The sequence below is a fragment of the Notamacropus eugenii genome, chromosome 1 (assembly GCF_028372415.1).
Source record: "Notamacropus eugenii isolate mMacEug1 chromosome 1, mMacEug1.pri_v2, whole genome shotgun sequence".
Lineage (NCBI taxonomy): Eukaryota > Metazoa > Chordata > Mammalia > Diprotodontia > Macropodidae > Notamacropus > Notamacropus eugenii.
Window position 1 is genome coordinate 621,323,801 of NC_092872.1, and position 26,449 is coordinate 621,350,249.

The 26,449-nt window shown below is 38.3% G+C and overlaps 1 protein-coding gene across 5 annotated transcripts in view; it reads right to left on the reverse strand.

Moving 5' to 3' along the window:
• Positions 1 to 26,449, reverse strand: part of LOC140520808 (disintegrin and metalloproteinase domain-containing protein 32-like) — a 119,267-nt gene that overhangs the window by 14,405 nt on the left and 78,413 nt on the right. For all 5 annotated transcript variants that reach the window (XM_072635128.1, XM_072635124.1, XM_072635125.1 and 2 more), the window contains 2 exons: positions 24,278 to 24,373; positions 9,131 to 9,326 (listed from right to left, as the gene is read on the reverse strand). In XM_072635128.1, the coding sequence (XP_072491229.1) occupies positions 9,131 to 9,326; positions 24,278 to 24,373 (292 nt within the window). The remainder of the gene's footprint in view (positions 1 to 9,130; positions 9,327 to 24,277; positions 24,374 to 26,449) is intronic.

Here is a 26,449-nt window from a genome sequence, read left to right on the forward strand (position 1 = left end):
ATCTACATTGACTCCATCAGTTCTTTCTGTGGAATAGAATTGATAGAATTTTTTTTACCAAGTCCTTTAGAATTGTTTTGGACCACTGTATTGCTGAGAGTAGCTAAATCATTCGCTGTTGTTCACTATACAATATTGCTGTTACTGAGTACAATGTTCTCTTGGTTTGCCTCATTTCACTTTGCATCAGTTCATGTAAGTCTTTCCAGGTTTTTCAGTTTTGAACACATCTAGAAGAAAAATAAAAGATAAAATATAGAATTGAACAAAATGTCGGAGAAGCTAGAGTTAAAAAGACACATGGCATCTTCTAAATAGTACTCCTAAAGAGCATATGTGGGAGGTGGAGCCAAGATGGTGGGAAAAAGGCAGAAACTCTTCTAAGTTCTCCCTGAAACATCTCTGAATACCTTTAAATAATGCCATAAAACAATTCCTTGGGACAGAAGAACCCACAAAAGGACAGGGTGAAGTAATTTTCCAGACAGAAACAACTTGGAAGGTTGGCAGGAAAGTCTGTTGCCCTGGGGGTGAGAGTGGAGCACAATCCAGCAAAAGCTACGCCAGCACAGACTGGGCCCCAGGAAACCAGGAGCAGGTCTTGGGAGCCACTGAATCAACAGAGGCAACAGTTGGTTCCAGAGCTCTCATCCCACAGATGGTAAGGGAGTAGAACTGATCAGAAGTTTACAGGGGTCTCTTTGTTGGCACTGAGGACAGGACTCAGTTGTTTTGCCCATACTCAGATCTGGGACATAGTCCTAGGTGCCAGTCCCAGGGCAAGGGACCTCTCTTTTCAAGGTGTGTTGAGAGTGCTTCTCTTCTTCCTTTCTTAATTTTTCATCTATCCTCAAGTTTGTTTTTCCAATGGAAAAGATATAATGGCCATCATGGGGCCCTATGAACGAGGGCAATGGGCAGTGGATAGGCCTGGAGTTAAGAAAACCTGGGTTCAAATCCAGCCTCAGATACTTACAAGTTATGTGGCCCTAGGCAAGTCACTTAATGTGCTTGCCTTCATTTACTGGAAAAGGAAATGACAAACCACTCCAGTTTCTTTGCCAAGAAACCCTCAGTGGTCACCAAGAGTTGGACATGACTGAATCTATTTTCAGAAATTCCTAAAAAATTCCAATTCCATGAAGTAACTTCAAGATGGGTTTAAAAAATTCCTATATTGGCTTCTGGGAACCAAGATGATGGAGTAAACAGTGAATTGCTCTCAGTCTCCCTTAATGAACTCTAAAAAACCCCAAAAATAGCACCCCAGGAAAAATCCTAGAACAGTGGAGACAGCAGAAAGACAGGGAAAAGCAGTCCTGTTGCCTGGGAAACTTGGAGGACCAGCAAGAAAGGTCCATTGCACTTAAAGAGGGGAGCATGGTCTAGGATAGGGGCCAATGCAGCAGGCCAGAGGCAAGTCGCACCTCAGCAAACAAGCAAGAGATCCTGAGCCCCACGGTGGTACAGTTGGCAAACACCAACACCAGGACCCCCCATGTGCCTTGACATAGCTAGGGGAACCTATGGACTCTCCTTGTTAATGTAATTTTGCTCCTTAATAGGAAGATCTTTCCCATCTATGATGAGGCCCATGTGGCTCTTACGTCACATGGAAGCCTGAGTCATATGAGTCTAAGTCACATGGAACAGGAAGGGGTGCAACAGGAAGAGGTGGAGCTAGAGCAGAGCTGAGACTTAGTCAGAAAGCAATCAGAGTTGGTAAAGACAGTGAGAGTGAGAGAGCTTGTTTGTGATTTGTTTAAGGAAACTGGTTTGCGAGAAGCCTAACAGAGGGAAGGCTTGGGGATGGTACTGCCCTCTGCATTGTTATTGTGTATATATTTCTTTGTTACTATGATGGATTTGTCTTTCTGGTGTCTGAATAAATGTTTTGGTTCTGTCTTTCATGTGGAGAGTCTTGCTGTACTTCACAATTCAGAACTGTGCCAGCATATTCACGGCCGCCACAGGCACTGTGAATATTCTGTTGGCACTACAAATGGTGACGAGGATGGGATAGTGAAATATCAGACCTGTGTTTGGAGACAGAAAAAGCAGAAAAGCAGAGGGGACAGAAGAAGAAATGGATATCCCAGGATAGGGGGATCTATCTTATTTCTCCCTAGCAAGAGAATGGGCTAAAAGCACACAGCTCTGTGAAAACTGGGAGCCAAGGCTACAGAAGGGAGGACGCAGAGATTTAGAAGATGTTTACAAGGAATACCAGTAGACAGGGGAAAGAATTGGCAGGGGTATGTAGGAGAAGCTTGGTCTTGCTAACAAGTTAGCACCTTATGTGTAAAAGCAGAGACACAATGCTCAAAGAGAAAGCTCAGATGGAAAAGGAGTTGGTTGACTGGTTCGCATGAGCAACTTTTTATGCTGCATCATTCAAACTCTCCTTTAGAAGAGCAAGCTAGAAAGTCTCAGGTGGTAGAAGAAAAAGCTTTTGTTAGTTTAGCTCACAAAAAGAGGCAAAAAAGTAACACGAGTCTTGATTAGGGCCCAAACACCTGCCAGCAGGATGCATGAGAGGCTTCTCAGGCAGAAGTACACCCAATACAGCAGGAAAATTGGGAAGCACACAGTGCTTGTGGGGGTAATTGAGGATTTTACTCAGCAGGAGATCACAGACATTTTGAGTCAGTTCACCCAAAGAATGGGAAAATTGTTGATATCTTGGATGATGAGAATCAATGAAAACGATAAATTTCCTCAAGAGAGAAGACTAAATAGCCAGAGAATTCAAAATCAGAATACAATGACAAGAAAAGAATTGTTTACTGCTCTATTGAGAGCAAAGGTGTATTTTGGAAGCACAGATGGTATTGCAACTAAAGAAGCATACAAAATATTGAGAAAAGGGGCTTGATCCTAGATGGAATAGAGAAGAAAAAACTGCCCATACAGATCCTCCTGAACCCTTGCATCTAAGTTCGTCACACCTGCAGGAAGAATAGAAAATTGGCCAGGCCCCAGTTCAGATTAAAGAGAGTATACCTCTAGCCAGAATGATGACCCCAAAACTGCAAATTAGAAAACACTGAACAACAGTGAATGAGGCTACGATAGTGGGTTCACAGACTCCACAACCATGGCTGACCCTATCTACCCTGCTTCTGGTTATTGTCTCATTGTTTCTTTTTGGCTTTTTGTCTATTCGCCTTCTCATCAGATTTGTTTTCTGCAGGCACCTCCACCTGGAGATGCCTGATCACTTAAGCTGAATGTCAACCCACCACAATTGTGATGTGTCACCCTTGGACCTTGCGTCTTGAATGGGACCTCTTGGGGCAGGGACAGCTCTACATCCAATCTCAGCAGGAAGTAGCTATGGAAGAAGAGACCTTTGCCCTTTACCCCAAGATTTTGGGCCCCATTCTTTTGAGAGGGAATGATGGGGTGCTTGTGCTCAAGCCCACCCTAAGATATTGTTTTATATGCTTATTTTCTGTAATCCCTGTTAAAGTTCTGTTGATATCAGTTGTTCCATTGACCTATGTAATGGATAAGAAAGATCTTGGGGTCAAATGTATTGATAATGTATTGATAGTGCATTTCTGCTTATTGTTAATATAATCTTGTTTTTTAATGGGAAGATCTTTCCCATCCATATTTATGGCTGTTGTAAGCACTGTAAATAATTGGTGCTACACCAGTTCAGAGAACCACTACATGCACTAGTGCTGCCCCAAGTAGGTAGGCATCCTTCAGCAGCTAAGCTCACTATACTTCGACACAGCCCTGGGAGCCAACTTCCCCATGCTTCAGTGCAGCCCCTGGTAAGCAGTAGCTCTCCAGTGACAGAAATTCCCCATGCTTTGGCACAGCCCCAGGCAAACCCCCAGCCAAACCTCCCACACTGTGAGTCAGCACAGCTCTCTGGGCAGGCAGGCATCCTCTAGCAGCCAGACCTCACTGTGCATCAGTGTATCCCTAGGGAAATGCAAAGAACCAAGCAAGCCTCAGCATACACCAAACACCACCAATAGGAACCCAGCTTAGTACCAGGAAAGCTGCCAGACCCCTATAGCCTAAAGCTGTCAGCACCTGAGGCCTCAGCACACAAAGCCAATGACCAGACCCCTAACCCCCAGCATAAGCAGCTTGAGATCATTACCCCTGTGCTCCAGCAGGAGAGTTCAACTTCAAAAGTCTGGAAAGAGGCGAACAAAATGAGCAAAAGCAAAAAATAACACTGACCACAGAGAAGATCAAAATGCAAACTCAGAAGAGAATAACATTGTTAACATACCAACATCTGAAACCTTAAAGGGAAATATGACTTAGTCCCAAGCCCAAAAAGCATTCTTGGAAGAGCTCAAGAAAGATTTTAAAAGTCAAATAAAAGAAGTAGAAAAAAAACTGGGAAAAGAAATGAAAGGTATGTATGTAAGAGGGAATCAATAGCTTGGAAAAACGAGGGCAAAAACTGACTGAAGAAAATACCTCCTTAAAAAATACAATTGGCCAAATGGAAAAGGAGGTTAAAAAATGCAGTGAGGAGAAAAACTACTTAAAAAAGTATAACTGGCAAAAATGAAAAGGAGATACAAAAGTTAACTGAAGAAAATAATTCGTTAAAAGTTAGAAGTGGGCAAGTGGAAGCTAGTGACTCTATAAGATATCAAGAATCAGTCAAACAAAATTTTAAAAAAAGGAAAAAAATAGAAGAAAAAAATACCACACTGGAAAAACAACTGACCTGGAAAATAGATCCAGGAGAGATAATTTAAGAATTATTGGTCTTCCTGAAAGCCATGATCAAAAAAAGAGCCTGGACAGTAACTTTCAAGAAATCATCAAGGAAAACAGCCCTGATGTCCTAGAACCAGAGGGTAAAAGAGTCATTGAAAGAATCCACCAATCACCTCCTGAAAGAAAACTGCAAGGAATATTGTGGCCAAATTCTAGAATTAACAGATCAAGGAGAAAATGCTACAAGAAGCCAGAAAAAAAAAATTTAAATGTCATGGAACCATAGTCAGGATTATGCAGGACCTTGCAGCTTCTACATTAAAAGATTGGAGGGCTTGAAATATGATATTCCTGGAAGGCAAAAGAGCTTGGATTACAACCATGGATCAACTAACCCAGCAAAATTGAGCATAATCTTTCAGGGAAAGAGATTGACATTTAATGAAATAGGATATTTCTAAATCTTTCTGATAAAAAGACCAGAACTCAACAGAAAATCTGATCTTCAAATACAAGAAGCAAGAGAAGCATAAAAAGGTAAACAGGTAAGAAAAAAACATGTTATTATATAAGGGTAAACCGTTTATGTCCCTACATGGGAAGATGACAATAATTCTTGAGAAGTGTATCATTATTATGATATTTAGAAGGGGTATATGTGGACAGAGAATATGGGTATAAGTTGACTTTGACGTGATGATAAAAAATTAAGAGGTGAAAAAAATAAGATTGTACCAGGAGAGGAGGAAAGGAAATAGAAAAGGGTAAATTACATCACATGAAATGGTACGAAGACCCATTACAGTAGAGTTAAAGATGAACATTGTTTGAATCTTACTCTCATCAGATTTGGCTCAAAGAGGGAATAACATAATTAGTTAGGTACAGAAATCTAATTTACCCTGTAGGAAGGGAAAGGGGAAAAAAGGGAGGAGTGGGTAGAAGGGAGGACAGAAGAGAAAAAAGAAGTAGTAGGGGAAAGGGGAAAGAAAAAGGGAAAGGGGTTGATAGAAAAGAGGGCAGATTAAGGGAGGCAATGGGACTAATGAGACATGAAAGGGAGAAAGGAGAGAGAAAAGCATAAACAGGGAGAAATAGGATGGAAAGAAAGACAATCATAAGTAATCATAACTGTGAATGTAAACAGGATGAACTCTCCCATAAAGTGGAAGTGGATAGCAGAATGGATTAAAAACCATAATCCTACCATATGTTATTTACAAGAAAACACATTTGAAGCATAGATACACACACACGTAGTAAACGTAAGGGACATTTCCCTTTTTGTTTGTTTTTTTACCCTTTGGTTCTAATTATTCTTTCCAAGACTAAGGTGGAAATAGGTTTAATATGATTGTATATGTATGGCTTATATGTACTCCATCGTGAGGGGAGGGGAAGAAGAAAGAGAAAATTTAAAACTCAAAATCTTATAAAAGCTAATGTTGAAAACTAAAACTGACTAAATAGATATTTTTAATAAATGGAAAAATTCCTACATTGGATATTACAAAATAACTAAATTATATCTGAATTCCAAGGTCCTATAAGATTGGACCTAGTGGTCTTGAGACCACCATGACAGTTTCCCCTTAAGAGAGGCCATAGCTTATGGAACTCACATATGGAAACCAATGTCTGAGAGAATTGAGGGCATGAGCACAGCAAGTGGTTAATTGTGTGAATTGAGTGCACCACACTGACTCCATCTTATGACTTAACTCTGAAGCTAGTTCAGTTCCTTTTCTATTCAATTATGGGTCTATTCAAATCTCTGCCTTGTGAGAAAACTTTAGGCAATTGTGGGAATTGGGAGAAAATCTTAATGCATCATTTCTAGCCCTATATGGATGAGAAACTGAATCACCTCTATCTGCTGTTTGGAGATCGTTAATCAAAGACCTACACCATGTTGACAAGACACTCAGTCAAATCCAAAGGTTGATACAGAGAGTTTTCTCTCAGTTTTACATTTCAAGCAACCCATATGTCTTATCTGAAAATTGGTCCCAAAGTGATCAGTTATTGTTTCCATATTTCGTATTCATAGGCACTTGGGGTAGTGAGACACTTATTTTTCTGAATCGAGGGAATTGCATCTGTCTGTTCTTCCCCTCCCAGCTTGGAAAGTCTCTAATGTTTCCTCTAATTAGAAATTGGATTAACTAATATTGTATTGTTTTCTTTTAATTAATTTGTCTTATCTGATTGGTTTTTAAGTAATAAAGTCTGGACTTTTGTCTGTATTCAAGATCCAGGCCTAAGCTAAAGAGGTCTGGTGCCAGTTTGTTAGGCAATTACTATGCTTTTCTTAATAAATCAATATGCTCAGAAGAGCAAATCTTCGTTTCTTCAGTCATTTCATCTTTCACTCACAATGTAAGATTAAACCTGATGGTTTTGAGGCCCCTGAAGGAGTCTGTAAGCTAACAGAATATGAGAAAACACTAACAATAATATCTTTGAAAGTTACTACACCTGTGTTCCCCAAATAATATTTTGTCTATTGTCAGCTTGTTTTTTCTCTATGGTAACAAATTCCCAAAATAATATTTTTCCCTGATCACAATACACAGTTCAGTTAGCTCTGGGGAGGTCATCCAAAATTATAGTATAAAAACTTCACTCTCAGAAGAACACTTATCATACCCTCTTCTTCAGCAGGAGCACCCCCTCCCACTGGGGCAAACCCTTCTCTCCAGCAGAAGCATCTGTTCTGGCAAAGTATACCCTCCTCTCCAGCAAAAGCATACCTTACCACTGGAGCACCCCTTCCCCTCCACCAAGATCATGCCCTCCCTTCCAGCAGAAGGAAACCTTTCTAGTAGAGTACCCCACTTCTTCCCAATGCAGCACTGCCCTTATGTGAGTTATTCTCTTTGTTAAGGTGTATTTTTAAGTTGTCTGTCAGGTCCCCTTTTCCTTTCTCCTTTCCCCTGAATTTCCCATTGCTTGCAATAAAACTTTGCACTGAACTGGCTATTGTTTTACATGTTATTCTCAGCACCTGAACTCATGAAGGGTTGTTTTCCCCATGTCTCTGGCTGGCCCACAGGCCTTTCCTCTGACATAAACTGGGTAACCAGAGAAGGACATAACCTACTGCATGTACAGTGAGAGAGTATGACACTCTGACTGTAGAAAGCAAGGGTCAACAGGGAAACCCTGTCTTCCCAGGAGAAACTCCCTTATGCCAGGAGACTGGCACAAAACACAAAGTCAACCCTGGAATAACTAAAATTTCTTATGATTTTATGAACTAAGGAAGAGTCAGTGCCAGGACAAATCATTCAAGTCTATAATGGTACCATCACCCTAGCCAAGTCTGGATCTAATCTCTGGTATAAGCTCCATTGGTCACATAATTTACCTTGGAAAAAGAATATGTGCTTTCTCACAGAAAAGAGGCAAGAAAAAGCTTTTACAATGGAGGGGAAGAAGGGGAAGGTGAGAGGGAATGAGTGAACCTTACTCTCATCAGATTTGGCTTAAGGAGGGAATAACATACAGACTCAAATAGGTATGTTACCCTATAGAAAAGTAAGGGAGGAGGGGATAAGGGGGGTAGGATGATAAAAGGGATGGGAGATTAGGGAAGTGGGTAGTTAGAAGCAAACACTTTTGATAAGGGACAGGGTCAAAGGAGAGACTAGAATAAATAGGGGGCAGGACAGAATGGAGGGCAATATAATTAGTCTTTCACAATATGACAACTATGGAAGTGTTTTGCATAACTTTACATGCATAAACTATATTGAATTCCTTGCCTTCTCAATGAGGGTGGGTGGGGAAGGAAGAAGGGAGAGAATCTGGAAATCAAAGTTTTTAAAACAAATGTTAAAAATTGTTTTTACATGCAACTGGGAAATAAGACGTACAGGCAATAGGGTATACAAATCTATCTTGCCCTACAAGAAAGTAAGGGGGAGAGAAATAGGAAAGGGGATGACAGAGGGAAGGGCAAACTGGGGAAAGGGGTGATCAGAATGCATGCCTTCTTGGGGTGGGAGGTAGGGGAGAGATGGGGAGAAAATTTGGAACTCAAAATCTTGTGGAAATAAATGTTGAAGACCAAAATAAATTAATCAAAACCTTAAAAAAATATGTTCCTCCAAGCAGGATTTTGTTACACCTAATGGACTCTTCAAATATAGAATCAAGAAACTGGGCAACCATCTGTTATCACCTATCCCTAAAACTGCTAATATAATTTCTATCATTTGTAGTGGAATATATACTGAAATTGTAGTTTGAGATATTTTGTAGGTGAGAGACTAGAACTTAAAATGTGATTGTTTTCACTATGGAAGGCTGACTATCTACTATTTATGATAATTTTTTTAAACTTACTACAGTTTTTAAGTCAAGTTCCTCATTTAATTTACTAGTGTTGATGACAGTAACCAAAGTATACAGACTCATATCCTACCTTTTCCAAAGAGACGCTGACATTTTCTATCAGGGTTCTGGCACATTCCATCAAAACATTTACTTGAAAGATCAGCACATAAACTTCCATCCTTTGCCTTTAAATCCATTGGGCATACAGAAGAGGTCCCATTACATCTCTCAGGATAATCACAGAGTGTATCATATGCAGGTCTACATAAAGTCCCTCGATTAAACTGGTAGATAGTATAAGAAAAAAAGGAAAAAACAGGAATATTCCTCTGCTAATGTAGATAGTCTTACAAAATTTTCTACTTCAAAACTTTGCAAATTTTCTTCGTAATTTGGTAATAATGTCAAATGAGCTAAAAATTTATAAACATTCCAAATGAATGTTTCAAACCACACCTTCAAAACAAGTTGAGTGTTTTCAGAGATTTTGAGATTAAAGGGCAAGGAAATATAAAGCACAGGAAGCCAAAACGAGGCAAGTTACTATTTCTTCTCTCACTTCTAAATATAAATATTCTCTAATGGCCTATTTTTAGCACTCTTTTCTTCTTTCTATATGCCTTCTTTCAGTGTCCTCATCCACTTCCCATGGTTTCAACTACCAACTTTTCTACAGAGAACTCCCAAATCTACCTATCTAATACTCACCTACAGAACTTCACTCATTTTCTCAAATATCTATTGGACCTTTCTACCTAATATAAATTGTATCTACAGTTCAATTTAACTCATCATTCCATCCCCCCCCAAAATCTGTTTCACTTCTTTATTAGTTCAGCCAATGATGTCACTATTCTTCTAGTCATTTATTTGTAATCTCAGATATATCATTTTTGATTCCTCTCTGTTCTTCAATCTACATATCTAATCAATCACTCACCAAATACTGTCAATTTTATTGCCAAAATATCCCTTGCATCAAACCCTGCCCCTCCCCACACAAATACATTCCTACTGCTACTGTAATTTAGGACTTTCGTTACTACCCATCTGAATTGCTGAAATAGTTTTCTTAAATTTTTTCCTTAATTCCTATTGTTTATACCCTCCAATTTGTCATATATACCACTACCTAGGGCATAGGTATGATTCTATAACTCCAAGAATCAGAAACCTCCTATTGTCTTCAATAAAATTTCTAGTGTATCAGATAAGCAATCAAATCTCATTGAGTTAAGCTCCAACTTATTCTGACAACCTTCTCTTAGTCTATTGTTCCTCAGCCAAACTCTAATCACCATACTGCATAGATGACTAATACTTTCACATTTTTATGATCTTGTTCAAATTGGTCCTTATACCTATAACATTATCCCCCTACTACATCTTCACCCACTGACATCTTAATCATCTTTCAAAACTCAGTAGAAATGGTAATAACACCCTCCCCCTTTCTATCTTCTTCTTTTGAGGACCCAAAATTGTCATCAGCATGTATCATTGAACACATTAAAGTGAGATACTATGTGGACACATTCTGAAATATCAATATTCCTCACTCCATTTAGGATTTTGCAGGAAATTAATTCTCCAAGTCTTAATATTATCATATATTGAGTACTCTGTTCAACGATGTACCTAGTTGAGATAAGATAGCTTCAGTTAATTGTGGAATTAATCACCATGATTGTGTAACTTTGTCTAGTATGGAACAGCATGGAAGCTGGAGTAAATGACGTATACAGTGGGAACATTTCAGGCCTGGAGTTTGGCAAGCTCTGAGTAGTGATAGAACAAGGGAGTGAGGAATTCATAATTAGAGGACAATGAACTGGTTCATTAATGGGTTATGATTTGGAAGAGAGTGAATTAAAGCCAGATCAGGAGTGATGTATAGTCTAGGAATAAACTGAGGTGTGGAAGGATAAGATGATATGTTGAGGATGAAGAATGTGTTTAGGAAGAACAACTTACAGGAAAAACTGAAACAACAGGCTATGATTAGAGATAAAGCAATTTCAGAATTTTTGATCTTGAAAGTGAGGTACTTGTGGGCAACATAAACATCAAGGATATGACCATCCTTGGATATAACTGTGGTGGAGTGCGACAGTGGAATAGATTGAGGAACTGGGAGATTAAGGTGTCTGAGGCCATATCAACATGAATACTGAAGTTTCCTAGTATAAAGGTCAAGGTTCAAGTATTGAAAAAAGGTATGAGTCAGGAACCAAACTCTTTAAGAAAGGAAGGGAATGTCCTAAAGGTCCTATTGAATTCAGTGATAAAATTGGATACAGTTAACCTCAAAGGGGGAAAACTATAGTAGCAATTCATCAGTAGCCTATAGGAGATTCTGAACTAGATATACCAAAAGAAGACCTGAATGATGTGGCAGGTGGAGTGACTGCAAAGCAAGGGGTATTCTGACTCTCTGCAAAGCCAAAGCAATATGCACAACACTGAGGGCGACTACGAATATGCCAACACAGCTCTGAATTGCAAAGTAGAGACTGTCCATATAGAAGAAAGAAGAAAATCTTTTATTCAGACACCAGAAAGCCAAACCCCAACACCAGAAAGCCAGATCAATCACAGTACCAAGAAGTCAATACACATTAGCACTTCAGGGTACAACACCATTCCCAAGCCTTCCCCACACTGCTGTGGCTTTCTCACAAACAAATGCTCAGAAGACTAGCTGTGCCTGTGTCCTCTTTCCTCTGCCCTAATTGCTCTCACCAACTTCCTCCCAGCTCTGCTCCAGCCTTACTGTTCCACCTGTTCAGCAAACTCCTCCCACCATGTGATTTAAGCAGGGCATATGGGTCTATTAATGTGTGCGGAAGATCTTTAAGTAAAGCAAAAATATTTTAACAATATGCTCCCCCTCCCCCTTTAGTACCAGTCTGTCAGGAGAAAGAAGAGATGCATCTGTACTGAACAGGTTTGAGAGAAACCAACTCTCAGTGAGTGCCAGAAGATAAAAGATGCATGAGAGGGAGAGGTCCAAAAATGAAAGCTTATTATAGAACATGAGTTCCAGATAGTATGGTGGAAAGGTTGAGCAGAAGTGGTATGGGACATTGCAGAGGCAGGGTTGAAATGGATTGAGAGGAGAAAATGGATTGCAGAGGTTAGAGAGAAGAGAGTTTATTCTTAGGCATCCAAGGATTCAATATCACTAGTACTGGGAGAATAAGGTGGGGAGGAGGGAGGTAGTTTTTGTCTATTATGGTTGTGTCAGATATTAGCCTAGCTATGAGAAATTAATATCTCTCTAATTGTTTAGATCTATCTTTATTTGTATGAAGAGTATTTTGTAATTGTATTCACACAGACCCTGTGTGTATTTTAACAGGTAGAATCTCAAGTATATTTTACTGCCTGCTGTTATTTTAAATAGCTTTCTCTTTTTAACTCTTTCTTTTGAATTTTGTTAATAATGTAAAGAAATGCTGATGATTTGTGTTAGTTTATCTTATATCCTGAAATACTGCTGAAGTTGTTCATTGTTTTTTAGTTGATTCTCTAGGGTTCTCTAATGATAGATATGCATACAGCATGCAAAGACTGATAGTTTTGTTTCCTTATTGCCTTTGTGCATGCCTCCAATTTATTTTTCTTGCCTTATTGCTAGAGTTAGCATATCTAGTACAATACTAAAAGATAATGGTGATAATGGATATCTTTGCTCCACCCCTGATTTATCCATTTTATAGTTAATGTTTATTCTTACTATTGGTTTTAGATAGATACTATTTTAACTTTAAGAAAAACTCCATTTATTCCTGTGCTTTCTAGTGTTTTTAATAGGAATATTTTGTCAAAAAGCTTTCTATCTTTTGAAATAAGAAAAATTTTTTGTTTTTGTTACTGATCCAGATGTTTAGCCAGCCCCTGAATTCCTGGTATAAATCCAATCTGATAATAATGTATGATATTTGTTGATATGCTGTAAGCTCCTTCATAGCATATTATTTAAAATTTTCCATCAACATTCATCGGGAAAATTAATCTATAGTTTTATTTCTCTGTTTTTACTCTCCCTTATATGGGTATTAAAACTATATTTGTGTCATAGAAAAAATGATTCCCTTCTTTATCTATTTTTTAAAGCTGTTTCTATAGTATTAGAATTATTCTTTAAATGTTTGGTAGAATCGACTTGTAATTCTGGGCCTGGATTTTTTCTTTTTTTTTTTTTTCCTTTTTATTTATTCATTTATTTATTTATTTATTTATTTATTTAACTTTTAACATTCATTTTAACAAAATTTTTGGGTTCCAAATTTTCTCCCCTTTTGTCCCCTCTCCCCACCCCAAAACACCGAGTTGTGTTGTATAAGACTAATTATATTTCCCTCGATCCTATCCTGTCCCGTTACTGCTATTCTCTTTTGATCCTATCCCTCCCCATGAGTGTCGACCTCAAATTGCACTCTCCTCCCCATGCCCTCCCTTCCATCATCCCCCCACCCTGCTTATCCCCTTATCCCCCACTTTCCTGTATTGTAAGATAGGTTTTCATACCAGAGTGTGCATTTTATTTTTTCCTTTAGTGGAATGTGATGAGAGTAATCTTCATGTTTTTCTCTCACCTCCCCTCTTTATCCCTCTGCTAATAAGTCTTTTGCTTGCCTCTTTTATGAGATAATTTGCCCCATTCCATTTCTCCCTTTCTCTTCCCAATATATTTCTCTCTCACTGCTTGATTTCATTTTTTTAAGATATGATCCCATCCTCTTCAAATCATTCTGTGCACTCTGTCTCTATGTGTGTGTGTGTGTGTGTGTAATCCCACCCAGTACCCAGATACTGAAAAGTTTCAAGAGTTACAAATATTGTCTTTCCATGTAGGAATGTAAACAGTTCAACTTTAAAAAGTCCCTTATGACTTCTCTTTGCTGTTCACCTTTTCATGCTTCTCTTCATTCTTGTGTTTGAAAGTCAAATTTTCTTTTCAGCTCTGGTCTTTTCATCAAGAATGCTTGAAAGTCCTCTATTTCATTGAAATACCAATTTTTCCCCTGAAGTATTATACCCAGTTTTGCTGGGTAGGTGATTCTTGGTTTTAGTCCTAGTTCCTTTGACTTCTGGAATATCCTATTCCATGCCCTTCAATCCCTTAATGTAGAAGCTGCTAGATCTTGTGTTATCCTGATTGTATTTCCACAATACTTGAATTGTTTCTTTCTAGCTGCCTGCAATATTTTCTCCTTGACCTGGGAACTCTGGAATTTGGCCACAATGTTCCTAGGAGTTTCTCTTTTTGGACCTCTTTCAGGCGGTGTTCTGTGGATTCCTTGAATATTTATTTATTTAGCCTATTTTTCAAGGTGTTATTTTCTTCAGCATTTTTTTGGGTCTCCTTTAGCAGGGTGCTGACCTGGTGTTCATGCTTCGCTTACATGTCTCTCATTGCTCTTCCCAGCTTTTCCTCCACCTCTCTAACTTGATTTTCAAAATCCTTTTTGAGCTCTTCCATGGCCTGAGCCCATTGAGTGGGCTGGGATACAGAAGTCTCGACTTCTGTGTCTTTGCCTGATGGTAAGCATTGTTCTTCTTCATCAGAAAGGAAATGCCTGTTTACCAAGAAAGTAACCTTCTAGTCTTATTTCTTTTCCCTTTTCTGGGCATTTTCCCAGCCAGTGACTTGACTTCTGAATATTCTCTTCACACCCACTTCGCCTCCAGCTCCACCCAGCTAGCACGTGGGGTCTGAGATTCAAATGCTGCTTCCCAGCCTCAGGGCTTTGGGTGGGGGCAGGGCTGCTAGTCAGTGTGAGATTAAGTTCAGGTGCTCAGGTCGGGGTAGGGCCGCCTCTCAGGCTCAGTTCCCTCAGGGGGTTTATGCAGAGACCTTCAACAATGAATCCTGGCTCCTGCCTGCTTGGGGAGCCCTGGTCTGCTCCCGCCTCCACTGTTGCCTCCCAAGGGGGCCTGAGTTATGGGGGCACCCCATTCCCCTCTCGACCCACTGAAGAGACCCTCTCACCGACCCCTGTCACCTGTGGGTGGAGGGACCTGTGCGGCCGCTGGAGATTCTGTCCCTGAAGCCCGCTCGGATGTGCTCCTCTCGGCGCCGGGCGGCCACGGCAGGGCTGGGCTCGACTCCGTGTCCGCAGCATGACGGACCTTTTGTGAGCGGTTTGCAGGGCTCTCTGGAACAGAAATCTCCTCCACTCCACCGTTCTGTGGCTTCTACTGCTCCAGAATTCACCGGGGGTTCTTTTTTACAGATATTCTATGGGTTGTGGGTTCGGAGCTATGTGTATGTGCGTCTTTCTACTCTGCCATCTTGGCTCCACCCCCCTGGATTTTTTCTTAAGAAGCTGATTTATGGGTTAATTTCTTTTTCTAATATAGGATTATTTAAATATTCTATTTCAGACTTCCAGAAACCAAGAAGGCAAAGTAAGAAGTAAGTCACTCTCACCCTCTTATTAACCTCTGAAACTCAAGAAAATATTGCCTCAGGAAAAAACCCTAGAACAGCTGAGCCAGCAGAAAGATGGGGTACAGTAGGTTTGTAGCCCAGGAAGCTTGAGGGATTAGCAGGAAAGGCTCCTCTCACTCTGGGGGAGAGCAAGCAGTACAGGATGGGAGGCATCTCAGCAAAGCCCTACCTCAGTAAACCAGTGGGAGATCCTGAGCCCCAAGGTGGTGGAACAAGTAAGCACCAACACCAAGACTTCCTTTGCTTTCCAGTGCCTCAGCAAGGCAGGGGAACCAGTAAATACCAGCTCGGAAAACCACTACATGCACTAGCATTCTCCAGTAGCAAAATCTCCCTTTGCTTCAGTACAACTCCAGGAGGCACAGATCCAGGCTGGCAGACACCCTCCAGAAGCTAAACATTCAAGTGCTATAAAGAAGCTCAGGTGAACAGGCATCCTCCAGGGGCCAGACTTCCCACCCCTCAGCTCCACTGTTGCTGACCCCAATTCAGCACCAAGTAAGCTGTCAGACCCCTACAGTCCCCAGCTGCCAGCACCTGACGCCCCAGAACACAAAGCCAGTGACCAGGTCCCAGAGTCTCAGGACAAGAAGCTTGTATCAGTTCTCCCTGCATCCCAACAGGAGAGTTTAATTTTAAAAAGCCAGGAAACATGCAAACAGCATGAGCAAAAAGTAGAAATGGACAGTGATCATAGATTCTTATTCTGGGGACAGGAAGATCAAGGTACAAATTCAGAAAAGGACAACATTGTCAATATACCCACATTCAAAACCTAAAAGGGGAATGTGCATGGCTTTCAAGCCAAAAAAGTCTTCTTGGAAGAGCTCAAGAAGGATTTTAAAAGTCAAATAAGAGAGACAGAAGAGGAAAAGAAATGAGAGCTATACAAGAGAGAGTCAACAGCTTGAAACAGGAAGGACAAAAATTGACTATAGAACACAAGTTCTTAAAAAATAAAATTGGCCAAATGAAAAAAACATACACTAAAGAAAACAACTCCTTAAAAAGTAAAATGGGCCAAATGGAAAAGGAGGTGCAAAATCTAATAGAATTAAACAATTCATTAAAAATTAGAATTGGGCAAGTAGAAGCTAAATGACTCTCTGAGACATCAAGAATCAGTCAAACAGAAATAAAAGAAAAAAGAATGAAAAAATAGAAGAAAATGTAAAATACCTCATTGGAAAAACAACTGATCTGGAAATCAGATCCAGAAGAGATCATTTAAAAATTACTGGTTTACCTGAAAACTATGATGAAAAAAAGAGTCTGAACAGCGGAAATCATCAAGGAAAACTATCCTGATGTGCTAGAACCAGAAGGTAAAACAATCATTGAAAGAATCCAGAAATCACTTCCTGAAAGAGCCCCTAAATTGAAAATGCCAAGGAATACTGTAGCCAAATTCCAAAATTACCAGGTGAAAGAGAAAATACTGCAAGTAACCAGAAAGAAGCAATTTAAATATCAAAGTCAGGATTATGCAGGACCTTGTAGCTTCTACATTAAAAGATGGGAGGATGTGGAATATGATATCCATTAAGGCAAAAAAGCATGGATTACAGCCAAAAATCAGCTACCCAGCAAAATCTTTCAGACAAGGAGATGGATATTCAATGGAATAGGGGACTTCCAAACCTTCCTGATAAAAAGACCAGAGCTCAACAGAAAATTTGATCTTCAAATACAAGACTCAAAAAAGGCATAAAAAGGTACACAGGAAAAAACACATATCATTAATAAGGGCAAATTGTTTACATCTCCACAAGAGAAGATGATACTTTTAACTCTTGACAACTCTATCATGATTATGACATGTAAGAGAGGTTGGTTGGTTGTCCTTCTTTCTTGAAGAGGACCAAAACGACATCACCATGATAAAGTGAAGTTTCAATGTGTATGACTATGATGGATCAGATCAATATGAGCTCAGAATTCTCTACCACAGATTGCGCACAGAACATTTGGGGTGGCTACTCCAGTTTGCGCATCCTATGTTTCCTTTGTGCTGTTTCAATTCTGCTTTGCTCAAAGAGCAAAAGAGTACAGCACATTTTCTGATGGGGGCACACCAGGCTGAGTTTACCTGTGCCAGTCACACAATCATATCCAAAGTTCTTGAGAGAGACCTTGAGAGTGTCCTTGTATCATTTTTTCTGGCCACCATGTGATCTCCTGCCCCAAGTGAGTTCTCCATAAAATAATTGCTTTGGCAAGCATACATTTTGCATTTGAACAATGTGGCCAGCCCATTGGAATTACGCTTAGTGAAGCACAGTTTGAATGCTTAGCAGTTTAGTTTGAACAAGGACCTCAATGTCTGGTACCTTATCCTGCAAGGTGATCTTCAGAATTTTCTTAATACAATTCGAATGGAAGCAATTTAGTTTCCTGGCATGGTGCTGGAATACTGTCCATGTTTCACGGACATACAACAATGAGGTCAGCACAATGGCTCAGTAGACTCTCAGTTTAGTAGCCAGTCTAATACCCCTTCTCTCCCAACTTTTCTTCAGAGCCTCCCAAACACTGAGCTAGCTCTGGCAATGCATGTATCAACCTCACTGTCAATGTGTATATCCCTACAAAGTACACTACCAAGGTAAGTGAACTTATCCATAGCATTCAAAATTTCTCCATTTGTTGTAACTGATGGTTCCACATATGAATGGTGTGGGGAGGATATACATAGTCAGAAGGAGTGGGTTTAAGTTGATTTTGATGTGATGATAAAAATCTAATTAAGTGGTAAAAAGGGATTGTTCTGGAAAAAGAGGAAAGGCGGAGACAAGGGTAAATGACATCACACGAAAAGGCACAAAACCCTATTAAAATAGAGGGAAAGAATGGAGGGAGATAAGCACTACTTGAACTTTACTTTCATTAGATTTAGCTCAAATCAGGTACAGAAATCTAACCTCCCCTATAGGAAGTAGAAGAGAAAATGGGAAAGAAAGGGAAGGGAGGAGATAGAAGCAAGGGCAGACTGAGGGAGGCAGTTATCCAAAGCAAATTCCAGTAAGGAGAGAAAAGGAGAAGGAAAAGCATAAACAGGGGGAAAATATGATGGAAAGGCACAGAAAATAATCTACTTTCTCATGATTCCTCCCATTAGTTCTAATTCTTCTTTACATCATGACTAATGGGAAAATATGTTTAATATGAATGTATAAGTGGAGCCTACTTCAGACTACGTGCCATCTTGGGGAGAAGGGAGGAAAGAGGGAGAGAAAATATAAAACTCAAAATTTTATGGGAAGTGAATATTGAAAACTAAAAATATATTAATTATTTAAAAATATAAAAATATCTTATTTCCTTTTCTGTTAAGCTAGAAAATTTATATTTTTGCAACTATTCATAGATTTCATTAAGATTGTCATTTTTCCTAGTTGGGCAAAATAGTTTCTAATAATTGCTTTAATTTCATCTTCATTGGTTTTGCATTTACCCTCTTCATTTATGATACTGACAATTTGGTTTTCTTTTTTTTTAAATCAATTAACTAATGATTTGTCATTATTATATTGGAATTTTTTACCATCAAACCACCTCCTAGGTTTTTAAAATTTTAATTTATTAATTTTTCTTTTGATTTTCAGGATTTTGATTTTGGTGTTTGATTGGAAGTTTTACATTTTTTCTAGTTTTTTAATTGCATGCCCAATTTATTTATCTATTCTTTCTTTTATTGATTTAAAGGCTTAGAGGTACAAATTTTCCCCTAAGTACTAATTTGGACACATGTCACAAATTTCAGTATGTTGTCTTATTGTTGTTATGATACTAAAATTATTTATTCTTTCTATGATTTCTTCTCCAACCCATTCGTTTCTCATTTAGTTTAAAATTATTTTTTAATCTGTGTTTCAAAGACCCTGTACTGAAAGTAATTTTCACTGCATTGTGGTCAGTGGAGCACGCATTTTATGGTTCTGCCTTTCTGCACTTGTTTGTGAGGTTTTATGACATAATGCATGGCCAGTTTTTGTAAAGGTACCATACACAGCTGAGAAAAAGAATACTCCTTTCTATTAGCATTCAGTATTCTCCAGAGATCTATCATACCTAACTTCTCTAAAATTCCATTGATTTCCTTAACTCTGTTCTTGTTTATTTTATGATTAGATTAATCTAGTCTGAGAGTGGTAAAGTGAAGCTACTCACTAGTATATTTTTAATGTCTATTTCTCCTATAAATCATTTAACTTTTTCCTTCACAGTAAAAACACTTATTAATTATTTTAAAAAACAAACCATTTGCTTTATTTATCTGAAATAGAATTGTTATACTTTGGGTGAATTCAAAAAAGTAGAGAGAGTAATCGTAAGTCCAGATAAGGCTAAAGTAAATATAGACATGTAACTTCAGAAAAACATAGACCAAGAAAAAAGAGACAATGACACATAAGCAGGAAAAATATATTATGACTTAAAGGCACCAAAGATAAGGAATCAATACCAATACTTAAGACAGGTATACAAAATATCATAACATCTAAATAATTAAAGGAATTACTTAAGTTGTGAAGAGAAATAGATCGGAAAACTACTTATGGTAGAGCACCTCAATATACCATTTTCAGACCTAGATAAATCCATTTAAAGATAAGCAAGAAAGAATTTAAGAACGTAGATGAAACTCTAGATCAATTAGATAGGACAAATCTCTAGCAATTACTCAATATGGCAAGAAAGGAGTTTACATACTTGTAAGCAGTACACTGCACCTTCAGAAAATAATTAAACATGTTACAGGGCATAAAAACTTCACTAAACAGGAATAAAATCAGAAATATTAAAGACATCATTTACTGATGAAAATGCTGTTAAACATCCTATTCAATAGCAAGATTTTGAAGTGAGAATTCAACAATAAAGACTAAATAACTTAGTCCTAAGTAATTGGTGGGTCAAGAAAAAAATCAGCATAGAAGCAAAAGAAAATTTCATTGAAGAAAATGATAATCATGAGACAACATACCAAAAAATAAGAGTTCTTAGAGAGGAAAGTTATATCTCTAAACGTTTTCATCTAGAAATACAAAGAAAAGAGAGAAAAAAACCAAGACAATGAAATGAGAATGAAACTAATAAAACTAGAATAACTGAACAAAAACCTCCAACTAAAAACAAAGGGATAGTTTTGGAAACAAAACAAGAGTTTAATGAAAGTGGAACTTTAAAAAAAAAAATCACACTGAACTGATAAATGAAATTAGGACATACTTTTTAAAAAAAAACTAAAAAAAACATAAACAGCTAATTTGACGTTTTTCAAAGTCAGAGGAAAATTACGTCATTTACTTCAAAAAAAAGGAAAAGGAATTGTACACAGTAATAGCCACATTATGTGATGGCTAACTTTAATAAGACTTCTCTCTTCTTAGCAATGCAAGAATCTAATATAACTACAAAACGCTCATGATGGAAAATGCTGTCCACATTCAGAAAAAGAATTATGAAGTCTGAATGCAGATTGAAGCATATTATTTGCTCTTTTTTTTGCTGCTTTTTTTGTGTGGTTTCTCCCAAGTGTTCTAATTAGTCTAAAAAGTCAACCAAAAAATTGAATGAGACAATAAATTCACCAAAAGTCAAGATATAAATAAAGCTGCATCAACATCTTGTGTAGTACTTAAAAAAAAACACAGAAGAGACAGAGAGAGATTTCATTCAAAGTAACTACAGAGAATTTTCTCTCATCCACATGACTTTCTGAACCTCTCCAAATCATGAGATAAAGCATCTTCAACTGTCTCCATGGTCTAAGATAACAGAAAACAAAAAGGAGATTAAAAAAAACCCTCCACTTAGTAACAGCTCCCCCACCACAATACGGGTAGCAAGGTTGCTCTAGGTGATCCAGTCCACAGGCTTGCAACATAATACAACCCTATACCCTACATGGATCTCCCCTCTCTCTTTCCATTTTCATGGAAGTCCAAGCTCCAAACTGCAGAAATCTGCCAAATTCTCAATAATCAGAACCATGGCAGCATTATGTGCTTTAAGAGATCTCTGCAGGAAGGTAAAAGAACAGAAGGAAAGAGTCAGGACATTAATTTGGGCTTGAAATAGAGTTCATACTCCATTCTACTACCTCTAACCCCACCCCAAATTCCCCTTTACTTGCAGAGTCCTGGAGATTGTAATGAAGTTAAAAATCTTCACTGCCCATTAATAGACCTCAGGTGGGGCTATTATAGGAAGCTTGATGAGGGGAGGCTTGTTTTGTATGAAGGTCCACAGCTTTTGTTGATTGCTAATGAGGCACTGGGTCATGAGGGTCATGCCCTCCAACTCTTAAAAATGTATATATACTCTGAAGTGAGGTTTTGCTTTGGGGCTCAAATCATTGGAAGAGTGTTTGTGTGATTAGGCCAGATGAGACTCTGGGTAGTAGTAGTCCCCAGCTTTGAAAACCCAGATGTTGGTGCTTCTCTCTCTGGTAATGATGTATGTATTGTCTATGGTAAGACCACTGGAAGCCCTATTAGTCTTTCTGTCTGCAATTTCTGCTTGTAATTTCTCTTTGTATTTTCCCTGAAGTTCGGGGTACGGACTTTTCCCCCTGAACCAAGTGAATAACATATGTGCTTAACTAAAGTAACATTTGTTTACCTCTTTTAAGGTTGCTTTCCTTAGAAAAGCAGATCCAAGAACCTATGCAGCAAGCTCTCACAAAGATTCAAACTCCAAATGACAGAAATCATCCCACACTGCAATAGCACCAGTACAGAAGAATACTGTATAGCCAGTGAAAAAAACTGAGGAGAGGGAATGGGACAGAAAACCATGTGTGGCACTCCATTAATCTTGGAAAAGTGGTCCCAGTATATAGCTGAATGGATGTCCCCCACTACCACCACCAAAAATCACTTAGGGCAGAGACCTAGGCTAGTGAACTATGAATTGTTTAGTATGGGAAGAGGTTGAGTCTCTTAAATATCAAAGCCCTACGTGAACCACCATCAGAGGAGAGGGAGTCAAAAAGTAAGCAATAGAGGAAAAATAAGGGGAAAAGACTGAAATTATCAAAGATTTAATGAGAAAAAACTCAAAGACCTTGAGCATAAGCAGGTAAACCAATAGTGAAAACTTTTATAGCAGAAGGAAATATGGCCTCCAGATCAAATAAGTTCAGGCATCTATGAATAAATACTGATATATATGTATATGTATATATATATATAAAATATGTATGTATGTATATGATTTAGCACTTGATAACATAGAGGACCAGGTGGATTTTGAGAAGAACATGGTACCGCAACATGATGTTCTTGAGTGGTTTAAAAAATAAATGAGAATTATAAAAACAGAATTCATGGCTTGCACAGCAGAAATAATTTGCAGAACAGAAAAACTTGAATCTGCCATGGCAAGGTTCAACAAAGTAACAAAATAAAGAGAAACTGGTTAGGAATACAGCTACATATAAGTGAAGAACAATCTAGAAGAAGTGAAGCAAAAAGCAAAAACATTAAGAGAAATTATGCCCCCAATTCAAGCAGTACATAGCAATCTAGAAGACACAATACACAGAGATAACCTAAGGATTATGTCTCCCAAAAGAACAAGTCAAAAAATCTAAAACCATAATACAAGAAATAATACAAGAAAATTGATCAAACTTTCTGAATACAGAAATAAATGCCAAGTGGAAGAATTCACAGATAGCTTCCAGGGAGAAAAAAAGTTGCAAATAAGATATAAAGTGGTTAAATTTAACAATTCAACTCAGAAACAACAACAACAAAAAATGACCAAGAGAAAGACTTTTAAGCACCAAAGAAAATAAATTTGAATAACAAAACTATTCTGAACCCACCAGAAAATGCAGGAGAGAATGCAATAATGTGTTGTGAACAGAAGTGGGGCTGAGGATACATTCCAGAGTGACCTACCCTGCTAATCTAAGTTTAACCATACAGGAACTAAGATGGACATTCAACAATAAAGACAAAAAAACAAGAAATAACAAGATTATTTTCTTCTTGAACACTCCAGACAACAGAACTGTAGGAGGGACTAATGAATGCAGCAGCCACAACGACAAAGTGACAGCAGAAAGATCAGTAAAATTCTTTCTAAACATACACAAGGAGGACAGGGGTGAAGACATCAGGTGCAGTAAGAGTAGAGAGATGAGTCAGGGACATTATAAACAGGACTTTGGTAGGCAAAACTTTAGGGCGCCACTGAAGATTTTAATAAGAATAAAAGTATGATCAAAGTTTTGCCCCCAAAAGATTATTGTGATAGCTACAGGTAAGACATCCAGAAACAGAATGGGTGCAAAAAGATGTTCATTCTGCTATAACAGCCTATGTTAAAGGTAATGAGAATCTAAGGGGGATGGAGAATTAAAAGAATAGGATGGAAAAGAGATCAATTTTAGATAAGAGAAGAATGTTAGCAAATAATTACAGTGAAGAGTGAAGGAAAGAGAGAAGATAAAATATTTATTTTGTCTAACTACCCCAAGCCTGAATATTTTATATTCATAGTCTGACACTCCCATTTCAGTTTCTTTTAAATATATGGATTCAAAGACTTGTACCACTGCAACTTGAATCTTTAAAGGTCTGCTAATCTGATTACACACCCTTTCAAAGAAGGGGGTGAGAACTGTATGGCATATATGACAGTGGGGGTGGGGAGGACTGAAAGCAGTCTCATGCAGTTTCTTGGTTTGATATCCCTATTCTATATAGTTCCCCTAAATATTTTTAAAACTCCTTAGATGTTATCAAACAAAGCTCTTACCTGACAATTTGGCTGGCAGCAAACCCCAGTAACACAATACGCAAAATAATTTTCTCGACAAGTTACTGGATTACAGCATTGTTTATATCCACATACCTATTAATAAAAATGTAAAGAATCAAATAAATTAAATGCACTATAATTCATTTCAACAGGATTTACATTTATTGACTGTCTCTTTAAGTGTTAATGTTTTTTTCTACTCACAAAGTTACAACCTACAATGTTTTATGGAACAGTCACATATATGCCAGACTATATTTAAGGAAATATGATAATTTAAAATCTCCTTCAGAGTGGTACAAAGTGGGGAATGGAGACACGTGTGGTTGCCAAGACTGTAGCATCATGAGTTCTAGAGATGTTATGAATCTTTGAATATGAAAAGCTTACCAAAGTGAAAGAAAGTTTTGTGTCTGAGTCTAAATATTTTCCATGATGTTTTTCTATCTTTGTGCCACTAAAGGAATTGAATTGTAAAACCACAGAATATTAAAGATCGAAGAAACCTTAGAGATGATCTAGTCTAATCCTCTAATTTGGTGTTTGGGGAAAGTTGAGGCCAATAGACCTCATTCACTTCCCAGAGGTGATTTTGATTCTCCAGACTTTGCTACCATGACTCATACTGACATTTCCCTCAGTGCCTGAGGTTTTCTTGCCCTGGAACATCCCTTCACTATGCCAGCCCTTTTCTCTCCCTGGTAAATTCCTTTCCATTTAAGGGATCAAGTCTAAGCTGGCCATGCTTCATTTCCTTCCTGGATATGCTTTTGACTCTTCCAACTTTGCCACTATGACTTAGCTGCCTTCTCATCCTGGAATTTCCATGAGAACCTGGATTTGGATATGGACATGGACAGGGACGTAGACACAGATAGCCACATATGTATATTCCTTGAGTTTCATTACTAGAAGCCTATGGGATACACTGTATATGTTGCAAATTAACACGTCCAAAACAGAACTCATTATCTTTTCCCCCAAAGTCATCCTTCTTCCAAACTTCCCTATTTCTGTAAGACACCATCGTTTTTCCCTTTTCTCAGATTCATAACCTCAGCATCATCCTTAACACATCCTTTTATCTCACCTCACATATCCAATTAGCTGCCAAATTTTGTCATTTCTATCTCCATAATACCTCTTACATATGACTTCTTTTCTCTACTCAAAGGGACACCATGCTAGTTCATATCCTCCTGCCTAGCATACTACAAAAATACTATAAAAGTTTTCTAAATGGTTGTCCTGACATAAATCTCTCCTCACCCTAGTCCATCCTTTGCACTGTTGAAAAAAGTATTTTTCATTAAAGGGAAAGTCTGTCCATGCCAGTCACTTATTCAATAAACAATATTGGATCCCTATTTCTTCTAGGCTTAAATATAAACTCTTATGTTAAGCTTTTAAAACTCTTTACAACATTGTTCCCACCTATCTTTCCAGTCCTACTGAATACTACTTCCCATCACTCACTGTGATCCACCTAAACCGGCCTTCTCTTTAGCTAGAGAGGGTAGAGAGATCAAGTGAGGGTTTCTGATGATGGGAAAGATATGGATATATTTGTACACAGGAGGAAATAGACCAATAGACAAGGAGAGATTGAAGACAAGAGAGTAGGAATAGAGAAGGTAACTGGCTGAAGAAGACGGTATGATGGGATCACTACTGCAGGTAGCAGGATTTACTTTGGCAAAGCAAAGGCCTACTTCACGTGAGACAGAGGTGAAGAAAGATTGACCTCAATCTACATGTATCAACTGAATCCACTCTGATTACTGAATGATAAAAGGTCATCTGATTTGCTTCTGAACTGGAAGTGAATATGAATACAACAGAGACAAACTGTTCTCTCTCTCTCTCTCACTCTTTCTCCCTCTCTCCCTTACTCTCTATCTCTGTCTTTCTCTTTAAGTTAGGACTTAAAGAACTATAGGAAATTTCCAATAGGCAGTCAATACATAGCATCACAGACTGATAGAATTGAGGGTTGGAAGGAATTTTAAGAGGACATTTGGTCCAACTTTTAGAGCAGAGGTTTTAGAGAAGAGAAAATATAAACCTAGAGAAATGAAATAACTTTGCCAAGTTCTTTTTGTTAGTTACTGCTAAAGGAAGAATTTGAATCCAGCTCCTCTGACTGAAGCGAACAGTGACTTGACTAGG